Consider the following 18,212-nt stretch of genomic DNA (forward strand, 5'->3'; position numbering starts at 1 on the left):
TGCTCTCGGACGTCCCATGGTCTCTGTGTCCCCCAATGAATATGGGCGAGAAAACAAGACTTTTGTATAACTTACCAGTAAAATCTCTTTCTCGCTCTTCATTGGGGGACACAGCACCCACCCAGTATTGTTGTTCGGCCACAGTTGTGGCTGTTGCTGGTTAGAACCTAGTTTGGTTCTTGGCATTGGCTGTTCCACGTTTTACTTGCTTCTCCTACTGCTTCTCACAAACTGAAGCTCTCTATCCAGGCTTGAGGGGATATAGCTGCCAGGGGAGGAGCTAACAGCTTTTACTAGTGTCAACGCCTCCTAGAGGACATAGCCATACCCATGGTCTCTGTGTCCCCCAATGAAGAGCGAGAAAGAGATTTTACTGGTAAGTTATACAAAAATCTCGTTTTTCCAGGCTCCTGATATTGGTGACCTATCCTTAGGATATGTCATTAGTGTCTGTTGGCGAGGGTCTTACACCCCGTATCCCCACCGATCAGTTGTTCCCTGGAGACTTCAGTGCTGGAACTTGCATTTTTGAATGAAATAGGAAGCACAACTCCGTTCGAAGTGTGGTAGTTGTGCTGGCTAAATGGAGCCTCCTGCCTTCCGGGAGCCATACATTTTTTATTTTTCAGTTCACATAGCTGTAAAAGGGCTTGTTTTTTGTGGGACAAGTTGTGATTTTTAATGGCACCGTTTACTACTGCATAGGATATAGTGGGAAGCTGGAAAAATATCCAAATGTGGAATTGAAAAAAAAAAAGCTATTCTGCCAGTTGTTTTTTTTTTTTTTTCACGGTAAAAATGACCTGTTGCATTCATTCCCCAGGTCAGTAAGATTAGGGTGATGCCATCATTTATCTAGTTTTTCTTTGGTTTTAACAATCAAAAAAAATGAAACCCCCATAATTTTTTTCTATAGTTATTTTTACGGAGCTGTGTGAGCTCTTTTTTGCAGGACGATCTGTAGTTTTTATTTGTACCATTTTGTTTTGGAGTGTGTAACTTTTTTGATTTACTTTTTATAAAAAAAATCTGCCATTTTTATTATATATTTTTCCGTTTCACTGTATGGGATAAATATTTTAGTAGTATGGGCATTTTCGGATGTGGTGATGCCCATGAGGTTTATTTTTTTATTGTGCGTTTATTTTTTATTCCAGGGAAAGGGGGGGGAATTTGAATTGTTGTTTTTTTATATTTCAAACTTTTTTTTTTCCCCCCCTAAGTCGACCTAGGTGACTATAACTTTCAATAATTAAATTGCATCTTGTATCTGTGCATTCCGTATTTTGCGGAAATGAACAGCTGGCCCCTAATAGAACAGTTCTATCCTTGTCCAGAATGCGGACAATAATAGGACATGTTCGTATTTCCGTTCCGCAAAAAAATAGAACATGTGGAAACGGAATGCACACCCATTTTTTGCAGACCCATTTAAATGAATGGTTCTGTATACGGTCCGAAAAAAACAAAAACGGAATGGACACTGAAAGAAAATACGCTTGTGTGCATGAGGCCTAACTTTGTGACAAACAGGAATTATTTAAAAAAAAAATTCTAAAATGGACATCCAAGCAGAAATTTACACACAAAAGCAATGCAAATGTAAAATATTAAAGAGGTTGTCTCATCTCGCCGTTACTAAGGGAAGATGAGACACAGTCCCGATCACCTTACGGTCGGGAGGCTCTGTTTATACTGCCATCATGGAGTCTTTACAACTTTCTTGACTGTTGAAAAAAAAATTGTTACATCATAGATTCCATTTTCTTTTAATGGCTTACTTGAGCTTCCTTTAATTTCTGTGTTTTAATATATTTTAACAAGGGAGAATTAGTTAAATGCCTGTCAGTGTAACCCTCCTACTGCTCTGTTATGGCAAATGCTCTAATATTAAAGGGTCGTATCCCCTTCATTTACACAAGTACAGTGACTTGTCCATACAGCCGACTGCAATTACGACCCCATAAATGTCCTCTTTAAGTTAAACTTGAAGAATCCTCTAGAATGTTAAAGGAAAATGCTTTTAATCAGAATTCTCTTGTAATGCCAATGTCTGTGTTGATGCATAATTACTTTTTTGTTTTTTTTAAGTTCCAGAAAAGCCAAAATGGAGTGTGGTACTGGAAGCTCAGCCAGGTATGAAAATCTATATATTTTTTTCTTTAAAAGCTCTACATTGTAGCCCTGTTGCAAGAGAATCACAACCCTTTTATTCTGTGCCAGAGGATAGGTCATCTATGCCGGGGGGGACATTTCCCTGAATTAATATAATACTGATGGCGAGTTCTAAGGCTTCGCCATTAGCTTATAGGTCACAAATGACCTCTTTAAGTTAAACTTGTAGCATCCTCTAGACTGTATTGTTGTACTTTAAAAGAAAGTGCCTTTAGTTAGATTTCTCTAGTGATATCATTATTTGTGTTGATGCATAACTTTTTTCTTTTTAGTTATGTATGTTCAAGGAAAACCGAAAGGTAGCGAAGAAGTGAAAGCTCAGCCAGGTATGAAAATCTATATATTGCTACACTTGATTGACAGGGCCAGGCAGCTGCACTGGTCTCCTCTTGCCAGCCCTGTCTGCCAGGGAAATCTCGCGCCTGCGCTGTCCCGTTTAGTATTAGGCGCAGTGAGTAAAGGCATCAGCCGGCGAGTGTCCTTCACTCGCTGCGCCTGCGCCTAATACTGAACGGGACGGCGCAGGCGCGAGATTTCCACGGCAGACAGGGCCGGCAAGAGGAGACCAGCGTTGTCTGGCCAAATCAATCAAGTGTAGCAGGTCGTGGCCAGAGGTGGGAGAACGTAGCCTCTAGGAGCAGGAGCAACCCCCCCCCCCTGCTCCTAGAGGCTTATTTGCATTTTATAAAAGTTTGTTTTTCTCAATAAGAGCGGCACGCAGTGAGATGGCACGAATATAGTTATGTTCAGCTGACATTAGCACATCACTAATGTCAGCCAGGTTAATATCCATTTTCCTGCTGACAGAAACCCTTTAAGTTAAGCTAGAATTCTCTAAAATATAGCGTTGCACCCTAAAGGAAAGCACCTTTACTCAGAATTCTTTTAATGACAATATCTGTGTTGGTGCATAATTTCTTTTTTTGTTTTCTTTATGTTCAAGCAATTCCAAAATTAAACCAGATGGTGCAAGCTCGGCCAGGTATGAAAATCTCAGTTGTTTTTTTTTCTTTAATAGCTCCAGGAGAATTGCAAATCTTTTATTCTTTGCCAGAAGATACCTAATCTGCGCATTTTTTTTGGGGGGGGGGGGGGGGTTGGGGGGGGAAGGGATAGGTCTCTCTGAATGAATAAAACACTGATGGCCAGTTCTAAATGCCCCTTTACACTGCTCGATTAAGCAGATGATTGTTGGGTAGGAAACGTTCTTTTCCTGAAATTGCCTGCTCATCAGTGACATGCAGAGATCTCCTCCACAGTATGGGGAGGAGTGATCACTAATGCCATTGCTCGCCGTCATACAGAATCGTTGTTTGCCGGCAGAAGAGGCTGTTTACTGGCGGCAGATAACGCCATCTAAACAATGATTTAGTTGTCCGCATCAACAATCCTATTACCCGATGAATAAAGTAAAGCACCATTAGGCTATTTTCTCACTATTTCGCAGGACCGCTGCTCTGTCCCCATTGACTATAATGGGGATGGGGAAGGAGCTTCGGCGCAGTTCGCGGTGAGAGGCCGCCGGACTAAAAAGTCGGACATGCAGTACTTTTAGTCCGGCAGCCTTTCGCCGTGCTGTGCCGGAGCTCCGCCCCCCTCCCCATTATAGTCAATGGGGACGGAGCGGCGGCACAGCGAAATAGCGGCAGGACGGATCCGACAGGGTGAACAGCCTGTCGGATCAGTCCTGCCGCTAGTGTGAAAGTAGCCTTACTCAGAATTCTTTTAATGACAATATCTGTGTTGGTGCATAATTTCTTTTTTTTGTTATTTTTATGTTCAAGCAATTCCAAAATTAAACCAGATGGTGCAAGCTCAGCCAGGTATGAAAATCTGATTTTTTCTTTAATAGCTCCAGAAGAATTGCAAATCTTGTATTCTTTGCCAGAAGTTATGTAATCTGTGCATTTGGGGGGGATAGATCTCTCTGAATGAATAAAACACTGATGGCCAGTTCTAAATGCCCCTTTACACTGCTCAATTAAGCAGATGATTGTTGGGTAGGAAACGTTCTTTTCCTGAAATTGCCTGCTCATCAGTGACATGCAGAGATCTCCACAGTATGGGGAGGAGTGATCGCTAATGCCATTGCTCGCCGTCATACAGAATTGTTTGCCGGCAGAAGAGGCTGTTTAGATGGCATTATCTGCCGCCAGTAAACGATGATTTAAGTGTCCGCATCAACAATCCTATTACCCGATGAATAAAGGAAAGCACCTTTAGGCCTCATGCACACAGCCGTTGTTTGGGTCGGATGTGGACCCATTCACTTCAATGGGGCTGCAAAAGATGCGGACAGCACTCCGCGTGCTGTCCGCATCTGTTGCTCCGTTCCGTGGCCCCGCTAAAAAAATATAACATGTCCTATTGTCCGCGCTTTGCGGACAAGAATAGGCATTATATTGAAGGCTGTCCGTGCCATTCTGCAAATTGCGGAACGTGCACGGACGCCATCCGTGTTTTGCGGATCTGCGATTTGCGGACCGCAAAACACACCACGGTTGTGTGCATGAGGCCTTACTCAGAATTCTTTTAATGACAATATGTGTTTGTGCGTAATTTCTTCTTTTGTTATTTTTATGTTCAAGCAATTCCGAAATTAAACCAGATGGTGCAAGCTCAGCCAGGTATGAAAATCTGTTGGTTTTTTTCTTTAATAGCTCCAGGAGAATTGCAAATCTTTTATTCTCTGCCAGAAGATATGTAATCTGCACATTTGGGGGGGGGGGGGGGGGGAGATAGGTCTCTCTGAATGAATAAAACACTGATGGCCAGTTCTAAATGCCCCTTTACACTGCTCTATTAAGCAGATTGTTGGGTAGGAAATGTTCTTTCTTGCCCATATTCATTGGGGGACACAAGAACCTATGTCCTCTAGGAGGCGTTGACACTAGTAGAAGCTGTTAGCTCCTCCCCTGGCAGCTATACCCCCTCCAGCCTGGAGAGAGAGCTTCAGTTTTTTCTAGTGTCAATAGGAGGCAAGACCTCCCTGCTATGCAGGGAATCTCCTGAAGATTTTTTATTTTAGTTTATTTTTTTCCTTTTTCAGATGGGCAAACAGTGGATGCCTCGCCTCCCTGTTCTCCCGGGGTCGAGTTGCACCAGTGCCGGTCACCCGCATTGCTGCCTCCCCCACAGAAGACAAGGTGGACCAGGGCAGCCTCGCTCCCCTGCATCCCGCTAGCCAAGGGGTCACCTAGGTCAGCCAAAGAGAAGACCCTCCCGCCATTCCAGACTCCTGCCACTCCAGTGCCAGCTGCTGAGGAAGTGACCATGCTGGAGAAGGTGACCTTGAGGGTGAAGAGAAGAGGATGAGCAGGCGCTGGTTATCGCGGGCACTAGGGAGTTAATAATGCAAAGGCAGGCGCTGCTGCATTGCGGGAGGCCCTGCGCAGGAACCAGTGGTCCAGGTACTGGGGTCAGGTGAGAGCGCTGTCCTTTCAGCCCCAGACCTGTAGCGCCGCTCCGGAAGGGGTTAACCCCAGGATCAATGTCGGCCGCCGGTCCCCGCGCTCTCCCAGTCTGGGGTGAACTCCCGCGGCGGGGGGGGGAGGAGAGAGAATCGGTGACTGATTATATTTTCAGCGGCAGGAGAGCTCTTGCGCTCTGGCTCAGGTCCCTCTGCGCCCCAGTCGACCGACAGCTTCGGTCCGCCGCGCGCTAATGCATAGACCCGACCTCCCCCCGCTGCAGACCGGGAACATGCATCGGCGGACACACAGGGAAGGGAGCGAAGGAAGCTCTCCCCTATCTGTGATCCGCTGGTGTCAGGGCTCTTAGGGGGTTAATAACTTCCCTGACAGGAGTGGGGTGTGCGCTCTGGCGCGAATCTTCCCGCGGGCCCTGTCCTCTCCAGCTCCACCTTAACCCTTTCTGGCCAGCCACCGACGGCCAGCACCAGATTATTCTGAGGATTCTATCTCAGTACAGGTGCTTCCAAGTTATACAGTTAACCCCTTCCTGCCACTCTGCCCACTTGATGTTGGGCATCCAAATTTTATTTAAAAAGAAAAATGCGCGTTCATACGGGCCCCCCTCAGCCTCATCACCGCAAGACCACCCTGTCTGTGTGGTACCAGGCTGGACCCGTGTCCTATAGTGGACAAAGGAGGACATCTCATAGTTCCCAATCCCCCTCCTGGGTCGTTGGTTGATATTCCTCCACCTGTGCAGATCCAGGGAGGACAGCTGAAGTATTCCCAATCCATCCTCTGGTCGTGTGGTTGATAGTTCTCCAGCGCACTCCAGTACAGGACCTCTGGATTCCCAATCCGTCCTCCGGGGCCGTTTGGTTGATAATTCGCCACTAGCGCGATCCGGTGCAGAACCTCTGAAAATTCCCATTCCATCCTCCGGGGTCATCTGGTTGATAATCCTCCACCTACACGATTTAATGGTGGACCTCTGGATCTTCCCAATCTCCCGCTGGGGTCGTTTGGTTGATATGCACTGCCTGCGCACTCCAATGGTGGATCTCCGGACTTCCCAATCCCCCCCCCCCCCCCCCGGGTCGTTTGGTTGATAAAGCACCGCCTGTGCAATCCGGTGAGTGAACCTCTAGAGTTCCCATTCCACCCCGGGTAGTTTGGTTTGGTAACTCCCACCGGCGAGCCTGCGACTCCCATGGACAAGATTCTGAGAGTTAAGACTGCACACAACGGGCCAGAGCAGGATATTTCCTCCTTGGTCACCTCCACACCCCCACCCTTCCTCCCTAGGGTCACGCTCAGTCGCACCCTCCTCTCCCTGGAGCAGTTCGATCTGAAGTGGGGATCAGTGGTTCGGTCTCTGTCGTGATTCCGGTGCGATCTTCCAAGATGGCGTCCGAGGTAGACAGCAGTACTTGTATGCATTACCCCCTTCCTTAGGCGGAGTATTTGCACTACTACTGGATGCAGTACTCCCTTGGATATTACCTCCCTCCATTGGGGTCTAACCGCACTAGAACTGTTTCAGTGCTGGCAGTAGGCGTTCCCCCTTTTGGTAGGTGGCGGAACTGCATTCCCACTAGGGTCAGTACTTACTGTATGCATTAGCCTCTTCCATAGGTGGCGCTATGGCATTATCCCTGGTTCAGTGTTTACTGTATGTCTTACCCCCTTACGTAGGTGGGGCATTGATACGGGACTCTCCATATGCCTTGCCCTATCCGAAAGAGGCATACTCTCTCTGCTTGGATTCGGTTCCTGCTAGATGCATTACTGCATTGCCACCCTTCATGGTGGAGTACTTGCACTACCACTGAGTGCAGTGCTTGCCGCAAGCATTGCCCCCTTTCATTGGTGGGATAATTGCAACATTCCCCCTTCCATAAGTGATCCACTACTGTGGGGAATGAGTACATATCTTGGATGTTACACTTCAACTACGCCACGGCTATAGATGCCTTAGCTTCTTCAAGTGGAGCGTAACGAGTATCGTTACACGCTGGTGCCCTGTACTCTTCTTCTAATGGTATTTCGGTGCCGCCAGTGGATACTGTGGCTGTTTCCACGTTGTGTCCTTTTCCTTCGGTGCCGGTTTGGGGCATAATTATGACAACCTCTCTCTTCAGGGGGTTGCCCAGCATCACTCATGTGTCCTAGCGTCCTCTATATCCATGGTCCTCCATTGTTCCAATATGTGTCTTCAACAATATGTAGTGCGTACACCATGGCACGTAATATTGTGATTACGTTCCAGCAAGTCGAGTGTTACACTGACTCTGTATTCTCTATCCACCATTCCTGATGTGGGAAGTGGTTGTGCTGGCACTCTGGTTTGGCTTTGCAGCGTGTTCTCCTCCGCTGGTGCGGTTTTTACGCTGGTACTAGTGTTCGCAGTCGCTGCAGTGGGGCATCCCCTCAGGTAGGGGTTCCACCCGGACGCTGGCTTGGCGGTTGTTCCTGTTCAACGCCCTTCCCAGGTGGGGTGTTTAAGGTTAGCTCTCCTTCCCTGAGGCAGTATGGTACCTTGGCTTCTACCGGATTCCTCTAGTCTGCCCCTCAGTTTGTGCTGGCGGGGCATGCTGCGGCTCTTACGGTATGGGGGTCCTGGAGTAGCCATTACATACTCTGGCTCCTCCTGCACGGCTCCTTCGTCAGGTGATGGATACTTCTAACGCCGAATTTGGTGGCGTACGCTGTATGGCCTCCTCCTTAGGCGGAGTATGGCGCCGCCACTATCATCCAGTGGCTACTTCTGTGTAGTGCCAGTCTCAGATGGGGAATGGGCTTCGCCCTGCCCCTTTTTCCTTCCGTTTTTTCCTTCTATGGCTCAGGGTTCACGGTCACTCTGCAAACCTTGGTAGCGCCTACGTTACTACTTCCCCTCATCTATATTGATGCAGGGTATTGGTTCTGTGTTTTTTTTCTTCCAGTCTCGTTCCGGACCGACTGTTGGGCTGTAACGTTTTCCATATTCTCCTTCTACAGGTGAATCCTACCCGTTGGCCCGTATCTACAACTACCTCTCAGGACTTGACTGACTGCCACGTCAGTCCGATGGTAGTCATGCCTTTTCACTGCACTTTCCGTGGCTAGACTACGAGACTCGCCACGCCAGGCGGAGCGGGGGTGCTGTCACGACTCGCCACCATTGATGGAGTTTCGTTCTTTGAACGGAACACCCCTTCTATTCTTCCTTCTCGAGGCAGGAGCTTTTCTCTCATCTTGGTCTGGTCGAAATTTCCGTCGAGCAGCGTTGCTACACCGTCAATACATGGTCGCTGACGGAACTCCACCGCTGGTTATTCTCTTATCGTCTCTACTTCTACCTATCCAATGTATTGTTTCCTTGGCTTGCAGTTGGACACGCCTCATTCAGGCGTTTTTTTCTTGGTAGTTTATCAACTGGCTTCTCAGTCTCCCCACAAGCCTCTTCGGCTCGAGGGACTTTGGTGGACCAATTACTGTTTCCGTGGAGCGCTTCCCTTTAGCAGGGGTGGATCCTGCGGTCCTGTTTTTTTTTGGTTTAGCCCTTGGTTTCTTGATGGGTCAAGTTCGGCGCTTTCTATCCTTTTCCAGCGTCCTCTGACCCACCCGGAGCCCATAATAACCTTCCTTCAGGGAATGGCACCTACGGTTCCTCCGTACCGTCCTCCTTTACCGCCTTGGGATCTGAACTTAGTCTTTTTAGCGCTCCGGAATTACCCCCCTTGAACCCTTGCGGAAGATGTCTCTCCGACTCCGGACCTGAAATGTAGTTTTTTTTCTTGAGGCTATCACATCCATCAGACGGGTGTCCGGGTTGGAGCGCTCTCTTGCAGAGAACCTACCTGGTTCTTCACAGGGATAAGCGGTTCTCCGGCCCGTTCATTCCTTCTCCCGATGGTGGTCTCTGATTTACATTTCAATTAAGAAATTGTCCTTCCATCACCGTGTCCCTCCCCTTCACACCCTAGGGAAAGGGAGTTACACCATTTGGACGTTTTCAGGGCTCTGACGATTTATTGCCAGCCTCCAGTTCCTTCCGGCGTACGGACTCCTCTTTTTTTTGTCATCCCGGAGGATCCTCGCAAGACATTGGCGGCCTCCAGTGTGGCAATTGCTGAAGCATACTGCACCCGGGGCAGGGTTCCGCCCTTTGGTGTCACGGCTCACTCCACCAGAGCGGTGGGCTATCTTGGGCTCGGAGGATTCAAGGTTCGGTTGTGCAAGGCGGCTACTGTCCTCCTTACGCATATTCACAAAATTTTGCCAGGTGCATACTTGTGCATCGGCAGGCGCTGCATGGTCTTGCAGGCGGCAGTTCTTAGTTGCCTGCAGGGGCGCTTGCTCCATGGGTCTGGTTTTCCCTCCCTGTGGACTGCTCTCAGACATCCCATGGTATCTGTGTCCCCCAATGAATATGGGCGAGAAAACACGATTTTTGTAAAACTTACCAGTAAAATCTCTTTCTCGCTCTTCATTGGGGGACACAGCACCCACCCAGTATTGTTGTTCGGCCACAGTTGTGGCTGTTGCTGGTTAGAACCTGGTTCGGTTCTCGGCATTGTTGCTGTTCCACGTTTTTTCGTTGGTTTACTTGCTTCTCCTACAGCTTCTCACAAACTGAAGCTCACTCTCCAGGCTGTAGGGGGTATAGCTGCCAGGGGAGGAGCTAACAGCTTTTACTAGTGTCAACGCCTCCTAGAGGACATAGCTATACCCATGTTCTCTGTGTCCCCCAATGAAGAGCGAGAAAGAGATTTTACTGGTAAGTTTTACAAAAATCTTGTTTTTCCTGAAATTGCCTGCTCGTCAGTTACATGCAGAGATCTCCTCCACAGTATAGGGAAGAGTGATCGCTAATGCCATTGCTCGCCGTCATACAGAATCGTTGTTTGCTGGCAGAAGAGGCTGTTTTAGATGGCATAATCTGCCGCCAGTAAACGATTAGTTGTCCGCATCAACAATCCTATTACCCGATGAATAAAGGAAAGCACCTTTACTTTGAATTCTTTTAATGACAATATCTGTGTTGGTGCATAATTTATTTTTTTGTTATTTTTATGTTCAAGCAATTCCGAAATTAAACCAGATGATGCAAGCTCAGCCAGGTATGAAAATCTCAGTTTTTTTTCTTTAATAGCTCCAGAAGAATTGCAAATCTTGTATTCTTTGCCAGAAGTTATGTAATCTGCGCATTTGGGGGGGGATAGATCTCTCTGAATGAATAAAACACTGATGGCCAGTTCTAAATGCCCCTTTACACTGCTCAATTAAGCAGATGATTGTTGGGTAGGAAACCATCTTTTCCTGAAATTGCCTGCTCATCAGTGACATGCAGAGATCTCCTCCACAGTATGGGGAGGAGTGATCGCTAATGCCATTGCTCGCCGTCATACAGAATCGTTGTTTGCCGGCAGAAGAGGCGGTTTTAGATGGCATTATCTGCCGCCAGTAAACGATGATTTAGTTGTCCGCATCAACAATCCTTTTACCCGATGAATAAAGGAAAGCACCTTTACTTTGAATTCTTTTAATGACAATATCTGTGTTGGTGCATAATTTATTTTTTTGTTATTTTTATGTTCAAGCAATTCCGAAATTAAACCAGATGGTGCAAGCTCGGCCAGGTATGAAAATCTCAGTTTTTTTTCTTTAATAGCTCCAGAAGAATTGCAAATCTTGTATTCTTTGCCAGAAGTTATGTAATCTGCGCATTTGGGGGGGAGATAGGTCTCTCTGAATGAATAAAACACTGATGGCCAGTTCTAAATGCCCCTTTACACTGCTCAATTAAGCAGATGATTGTTGGGTAGGAAACCATCTTTTCCTGAAATTGCCTGCTCATCAGTGACATGCAGAGATCTCCTCCACAGTATGGGGAGGAGTGATCGCTAATGCCATTGCTCGCCGTCATACAGAATCGTTGTTTGCCGGCAGAAGAGGTGGTTTTAGATGGCATTATCTGCCGCCAGTAAACGATGATTTAGTTGTCCGCATCAACAATCCTATTACCCGATGAATAAAGGAAAGCACCTTTACTTTGAATTCTTTTAATGACAATATCTGTGTTGGTGCATAATTTATTTTTTTGTTATTTTTATGTTCAAGCAATTCCGAAATTAAACCAGATGATGCAAGCTCAGCCAGGTATGAAAATCTCTGTTGTTTTTTTTCTTTAATAGCTCCAGGAGAATTGCAAATCTTGTATTCTTTGCCAGAAGATACCTAATCTGCGCATTTGGGGGGGAAAGATCTCTCTGAATGAATAAAATACTAGTTCTAAATGCCCCTTTACACTGCTCAATTAAGCAGATGATTGTTGGGAAGGAAACGTTCTTTTCCCGAAATTGCCTGCTCATCATTGACATGCATAGATCTCCTCCACAGTATGGGGAGGAGTGATCGCTAATGCCATTGCAGCCCCTTCATTCTGTTCAGTGGGGGAAGGATCTCCATGAATGAGTAAAACACTGATAGCCAATTCTAAGACTTTGTTGTTAGTGTCCCAAATGAAGCCCCTTGAAGGAAATGTGTCACCAAAATTTTTATCTGCCAGTTAAAACCAGATAGTAACACACATCCCTTTTTTCTAATCTATTTTTATTTTCTGATTGCAGATTTTTTTTATTCTCTTCCTTGAACATTATTATGGGGCAGCCATCTTGCCTGAGCTGTTCTTAACAACATTTACAAAGCATAAAAAAAAATTGCTTTACAGCAGCCCCATAGACAAAATTGAACGAACCTGCCTTTTGGCAGGTTTGAGTTTGGGGTTTAAAGGAATTACGTAATGAATTCCGTTCTCACAGAATTTATAACGTAATTCAATGCCGGCATGCCAAACAGAATGCCTTGAGAGGCATTCCGTTTTGCATGCCGTCATAATACAAGTGTATATCCAGCAGATTGGAACTCTTGGGGCTGGTCATACAGTTGTATTATGCGGCATGCCGGCATTTAATTACGTGATGGATTCCGTGAGAACGGAATCCATTACGTAATTCACTTAAACCCAGAACCCGAACTCTAGACACAATGGTCTGAAGGAGAGCTCATTGACTTCGATGGGAGAGTTTTCTAGGCATGCTCTGTAAAGGAAAGAATAGATAACCTTTGACAATCACTTATTGTGAATAGAAGATCCTGTCTTATCTATACACAGAGATGATATCAGAGGCAGGATTAGAATGTTAAATAACTGTAGTAAAGTGATCTTTATAGACCAAGAAGTGGTGCCAATAATTAGGCTTAGTGACCAGTGAAAAAATTGCAGAAATTTATGGTTTTTGTTTAAATATAGCTATTGATATAAAAAATGAAAAATAACAAAACATTTTTATAATTTTTTTTTTTTACATAAAAATAGGTCAATTTCTGATTACACATTAACTTTGAAGGCTATGTAAAACTTTTGGAGGCAATTTTTTTATGATTGCATGCTACTCATTTTGGCTAAAAATAATTTTTTCAAGTAGTCTTTATTAAAAATATTCAGCTGTAACAAAGGCTAAACTGTTTTTCTCGCTGTGTGACTGGTACTTTCACTTTTACTTTGTGGTAGTCATCGAATAAGCCTTATCTTTAAACTACTGAGAGGTCATAAACACTTATTTAACCTGTTTAGGACATAGGGCGGCCCGGTCCTTAAGGACACAGGGTGTACCGGTACGTCCTATGTATTTCCGATCACCGCCGCCTGGCGGGCGGTGATCAGAACAAGGTGCCTGATCAAATCATTGAGCAGGCACCTTGGCTAAATTCGAGGGGGAAGGGGGGTCCGATACACACCTGCGGTTTTACCTTGGGCGGCGTTGCCATCGGGTCCCCATGCGGCTGTAGGGGGGACCCGATGGCATGGAAGGCAGCGCGATGCCTTCCTGAGGCATCTGTGCTGCCTTTCCGGTGACGAGCCTGTGAGATCCAGCCCCCTGGATCTCAGAGGCAGGAAGCTGTATGAGTAATACACACTGTATTACTCATACAGCCAATGCATTCCAACACAGAATTATTGGAATGCATTGTTAAAGGGATTAGACCCCCAAAAGTTGAAGTTCCAAAGTGGGACAAAAAAGAAAGTAAAAAAAAGTTGAAAAAATAAAGTTTTCCACCCAAAAAATTCAGTTTCAAGTAAAAATAAACAAAAACTGCATTTTCCCCAAATAAAGTTTTTAAAAATTGGTAAAAAATAGGGGGGGGGGGGGGGAGTAGACATATTAGGTAGCGCCGCGTCCGTATCGACCGGCTCCATAAACATATCACATGACCTAACCCCTCAGATGAACACTGTAAAAAATAAAAACTGTGCTAAATCATTTTTTTGTCACCTTACATCACAAAAAGTACAACAGTAAGCGATCAAAAAGGCGTATGCCCACCAAAATAGTACCAATCTAACCATCGCCTCATCCCGCATAAAATGAGCCCCTACCTAAGACAATCGCCCAAAAACAAAAAAAAACTATGGCTCAGAATATGGAGACACTAAAACATAATTTTTTTTTGTTTAAAAAACCTGTTATTGTGTAAAACTTAAGTAAATTTAAAAAAGTATACATATTAGGTATCGCCGCGTCCGTATCGACCGGCTCTATAAAAATATCACATGATCTAACCCCTCAGGTGAACACCTTAAAAAAAAAAAACACGGTGTAATAAAAGCCATTTTTTGTCACCTTACATCACAAAAAGTGTAATAGCAAGTGATCAAAAAGTCATACGCACCCGAAAATAGTGCCAATCAAACCGTCATCTCATCCCGCAAAAAATGAGACCCTACCTAAGATAATCGCCCAAAAACTGAAAAAACTTTGGCTCTCAGACTATGGAGACATTATAACATGATTTTCTTTTGGTTTCAAAAATGAAATCATTGTGTAAAACTTACATAAATAAAAAAAATAGTATACATATTAGGTATCGCCGCATCCGTGACAACCTGCTCTATAAAAAATACCACATGATCTAACCTGTCAGATGAATGTTGAAAATAACAAAAAAAAAAAATGGGGTCACTTTTTTGGAGTTTCTACTCTAGGGGTGCATCCGGGGGGCTTCAAATGGGACATGGTGTCAAAAAACCAGTCCAGCAAAATCTGTCTTCCAAAAACCGTATGGCATTCCTTTCCTTCTTCGCCCTCCCGTGTGCCCGTACAGCAGTTTACGACCACATATGGGGTGTTTCTGTAAACGACAGAATCAGGGCCATAAATATTGTTTTGTTTGGCTGTTAACCCTTGCTTTGTAACTGGAAAAAAAATATTAAAATGGAAAATCTGCCAAAAAAGTGAAATTTTGAAATTGTATCTCTATTTTCCATTAATTCTTGTTGAACACCTAAAGGGTTACCGACGTTTGTAAAATCAGTTTTGAATACCTTGAGGGGTGTAGTTTCTAGAATGAGGTCATTTTTGGGTGGTTTCTATTATGTAAGCCTCGCAAAGTGACTTCAGACCTGAACTGGTCCTTAAAAAGTTGTTTTTGAAATTTTAAGATTTACTTCTAAGCCTTGTAACGTCCCCCAAAAATAAAATGTCATTCCAAAATGATCCTAACATCAGGGGGTTAATCTCCACGCGTGGTTGAGAGACTAGACACTGACACAGGAGCTGGGTAAAGCAATCTCTAACTTTTATTACATGGGGTAAGCGTATATACATCTTCAGAAGAGGGCAGTCGAGTAGACATATGGGGAATGTAAAGTAATAACTATTTTTGTAGATATTACTATGTATTATAGAAGTAGAGAATTTGAAACTTGGAAATTTGCAAATATTTCCGAATTTTTGGCAAATTTGGTATTTTTTTAATAAATAAAAATGATTTTTTTTTTTTTTACTCCATTTTACCAGTGTCATGAAGTACAATATGTGACGAAAAAACTCTCTCAGACTGGCCTGTATAAGTCAAAGCGTTTTAAAGTTATCACCACTTTGCACCAGATTTGCAAAATATGGCCTGGTCCTTAAGGTGAAATAAGGAGTTAAGCCACATTCTTATCAGTAAGATAAGAACTGAGCTATAATGAGTGTTTATAAGGTCAGAGAGAAGAGATAAGGAGCCCGTCGGCTCCTGGTCTGACAGAAAAGACAGAAAATCCAAAGGATGCTACTAGAGCTCTGTTCAGAAAAAGGGACACCATATTTTTAAAATAAAGACCAATTAAATAAATTATTTTTCCCCAAAGGTCTACATAGCCTTTACATTAAAAAGTACAATTTTCTAGAATGTAGTGTACATTAAAGGGTTGTCCCACAAAAAATATTTTACAGTTTTCAAACCAGTGCCTGGATCTGAATACTTTTGTAATTGCATGTAATTAAAAGTTTAGCATAGACAATTATTTAATAAAATATATTTGTATAGTGCCACCTGCTGTTTGTTTCTTATTTCTTTCTCCGGCTCACTGAGAAGGCCGCACATGCTCAGTTTCATCCTTCAACTCTCTCCTGAGCTGTGATAGGGAGAGCTGAGACACGCCCCTTTATCCGCAGCAGAAAAGACACTCCCCTTGAGCTGTGAGCTTGATATAAATCTAGCAGAGCAATGAATGGGGAGATCTTTGGATTTATGTGAGGTACAGGGCTGGTTCTAGCTTTGTTAGAAAGAGCTTGTAATTTACTATATGATGTCTTTTTATTTTTTTACATTAGTCATGGGATAACCCCTGTAAAAGAAAGTTCCTTTAGTCCTAATTTGTTATTATTGTCAACATCTGTTTTCATGCATCATTTCTTTTTTATTTTATTTTCTTTGTTCAAGAAAACCCAAAATTGAGAAAGCGGAAAGCTCAGCCAGGAATGAAAATCTATATATTGTCTTTTCTTTAAATGCTCTACAGAGATGTGTCCATACAGGGGACTGTAGCTCTGTTCCAGGATAATCGCAACCCCTTTTTCCTGTGCAGTGGGGAAAGCTCTCCCTGAATTAATAAAATACTGATGGCCAGTTCTAAGGCTACATCATTAGCGTTTAAGCCCCATTACCCCTTTAAGTTAAACTTGTACAATTCTCTGAATGTAGTGTTGTACATTAAAGGAAAATTCCTTTAGTTAGATTCCTCTATTAATGGCAATTTCTGTGTTAATGTTAAAATTTTTTTTTCGTTTTGTATGTTTAAGGAAAACCGAAAGGGAGCATAGAAGTGAAAGCTCAACAAGGTATGAAAATCTGTATATTGTTTGTTCTTTAACCCCTTAAAGCATAATGCCATACATGTACGACATTATGCACCCGCAATTATATGGAGCTTGCTGCTGCGGTGAGCCCGCTCCATACGTGGCGGGTGCTGGCTGTATCATACAGCAGTCACCCCTCATATGACGCGTTCATCGCTGACTGCGGCATCTCTAGAGTCAGGCAGAAGGATGCTGTTTCCTCTGCCTTCTGATCTGAGCCCATCCAGTGAAATCTCAGAGTTCCAATCGGTTACCATGGCAGCCTGGACACCTGAAGCTTACCAGGCCTGCCTAGCTCCCTGCTGAACTATGCATGAGGCACAACTCCGTAGGGAGCGTGTCAATATCTCGGTGAATGGGACAAGGGATTGAAAGATCGCAGGTTCTGGCCTCCTAAGAGGGACTAATAGTTATTTTAAAGAAAGTGGGGGGAAAAAAAACACCAAATATTAAAAGTTTAAATCACCCCCCTCCCCCTTTACCAATGTTACATAAAAAAATATATAAACAATAAAAACAATGATCAAAAAGTCACACACAGCACAAAAATGGTACCATTAAAAATTACAGTTTGTTCCGCAAAAAACAAAACCTGATTCAGCTCTCTAGATCTTTTTTCAAAGTTTTTTTTTTTTAAGTACTTAACCACCTCAGCCCCCAGTGCTTAAACACCCTGAAAGACCAGGCCACTTTTTACACTTCTGACCTACACTACTTTCACCGTTTATTGCTCGGTCATGCAACTTACCACCCAAATGAATTTTACCTCCTTTTCTTCTCACTAATAGAGCTTTCATTTGGTGGTATTTCTTTGCTGCTGACATTTTTACTTTTTTTGTTATTAATCGAAATTTAACGATTTTTTTTGCAAAAAAAATGACATTTTTCACTTTCAGTTGTAAAATTTTGCAAAAAAAAACGAGATCCATATAGAAATTTGCTCTAAATTTATTGTTCTACATGTCTTTGATAAAAAAAAGATATTTTCTCTCACCCAGCATGGGTATATGTAAAATGACACCTCAAAACACATTCCCCAACTTCTACTGAATACGGAGATACCAGATGTGTGACACTTTTTGCAGCCTAGGTGGGCAAAGGGGCCCATATTCCAAAGAGCACCTTTCGGATTTCACTCGTCATTTTTTACAGAATTTGATTTCAAACTCCTTACCACACATTTGGGCCCCTAGAATGCCAGGGCAGTATAACTACCCCACAAGTGACCCCATTTTGGAAAGAAGAGACCCCAAGGTATTCGCTGATGGGCATAGTGAGTTCATGGAAGTTTTTATTTTTTGTCACAAGTTAGTGGAATATGAGACTTTGTATGAAAAAAAATAAAAAATAAAAAATCATCATTTCCACTAACTTGTGACAAAAAATAAAAAATTCTAGGAACTCGCCATGCCCCTCACGGAATACCTTGGGGTGTCTTCTTTTCAAAATGGGG

The 18,212-nt window shown here is 43.9% G+C and overlaps 1 protein-coding gene across 20 annotated transcripts in view; it reads left to right on the forward strand.

Moving 5' to 3' along the window:
* The window catches only part of LOC121002857, a 133,638-nt gene that overhangs the window by 45,389 nt on the left and 70,037 nt on the right, over positions 1-18,212 (forward strand). For 2 of the 20 annotated variants that reach the window (XM_040434466.1, XM_040434472.1), the window contains exons 5-11: positions 2,086-2,136; positions 3,960-3,998; positions 4,764-4,802; positions 10,655-10,693; positions 11,174-11,212; positions 11,694-11,732; positions 16,703-16,741. In XM_040434466.1, coding sequence (XP_040290400.1) covers positions 2,086-2,136; positions 3,960-3,998; positions 4,764-4,802; positions 10,655-10,693; positions 11,174-11,212; positions 11,694-11,732; positions 16,703-16,741 — 285 coding nt within the window. The remainder of the gene's footprint in view (positions 1-2,085; positions 2,137-3,959; positions 3,999-4,763; positions 4,803-10,654; positions 10,694-11,173; positions 11,213-11,693; positions 11,733-16,702; positions 16,742-18,212) is intronic. The other 18 variants (XM_040434485.1, XM_040434467.1, XM_040434469.1 and 15 more) reach the window with 18 other exon arrangements.

The sequence above is a fragment of the Bufo bufo genome, chromosome 5 (genome assembly GCF_905171765.1).
Source record: "Bufo bufo chromosome 5, aBufBuf1.1, whole genome shotgun sequence".
Classification (NCBI taxonomy): domain Eukaryota; kingdom Metazoa; phylum Chordata; class Amphibia; order Anura; family Bufonidae; genus Bufo; species Bufo bufo.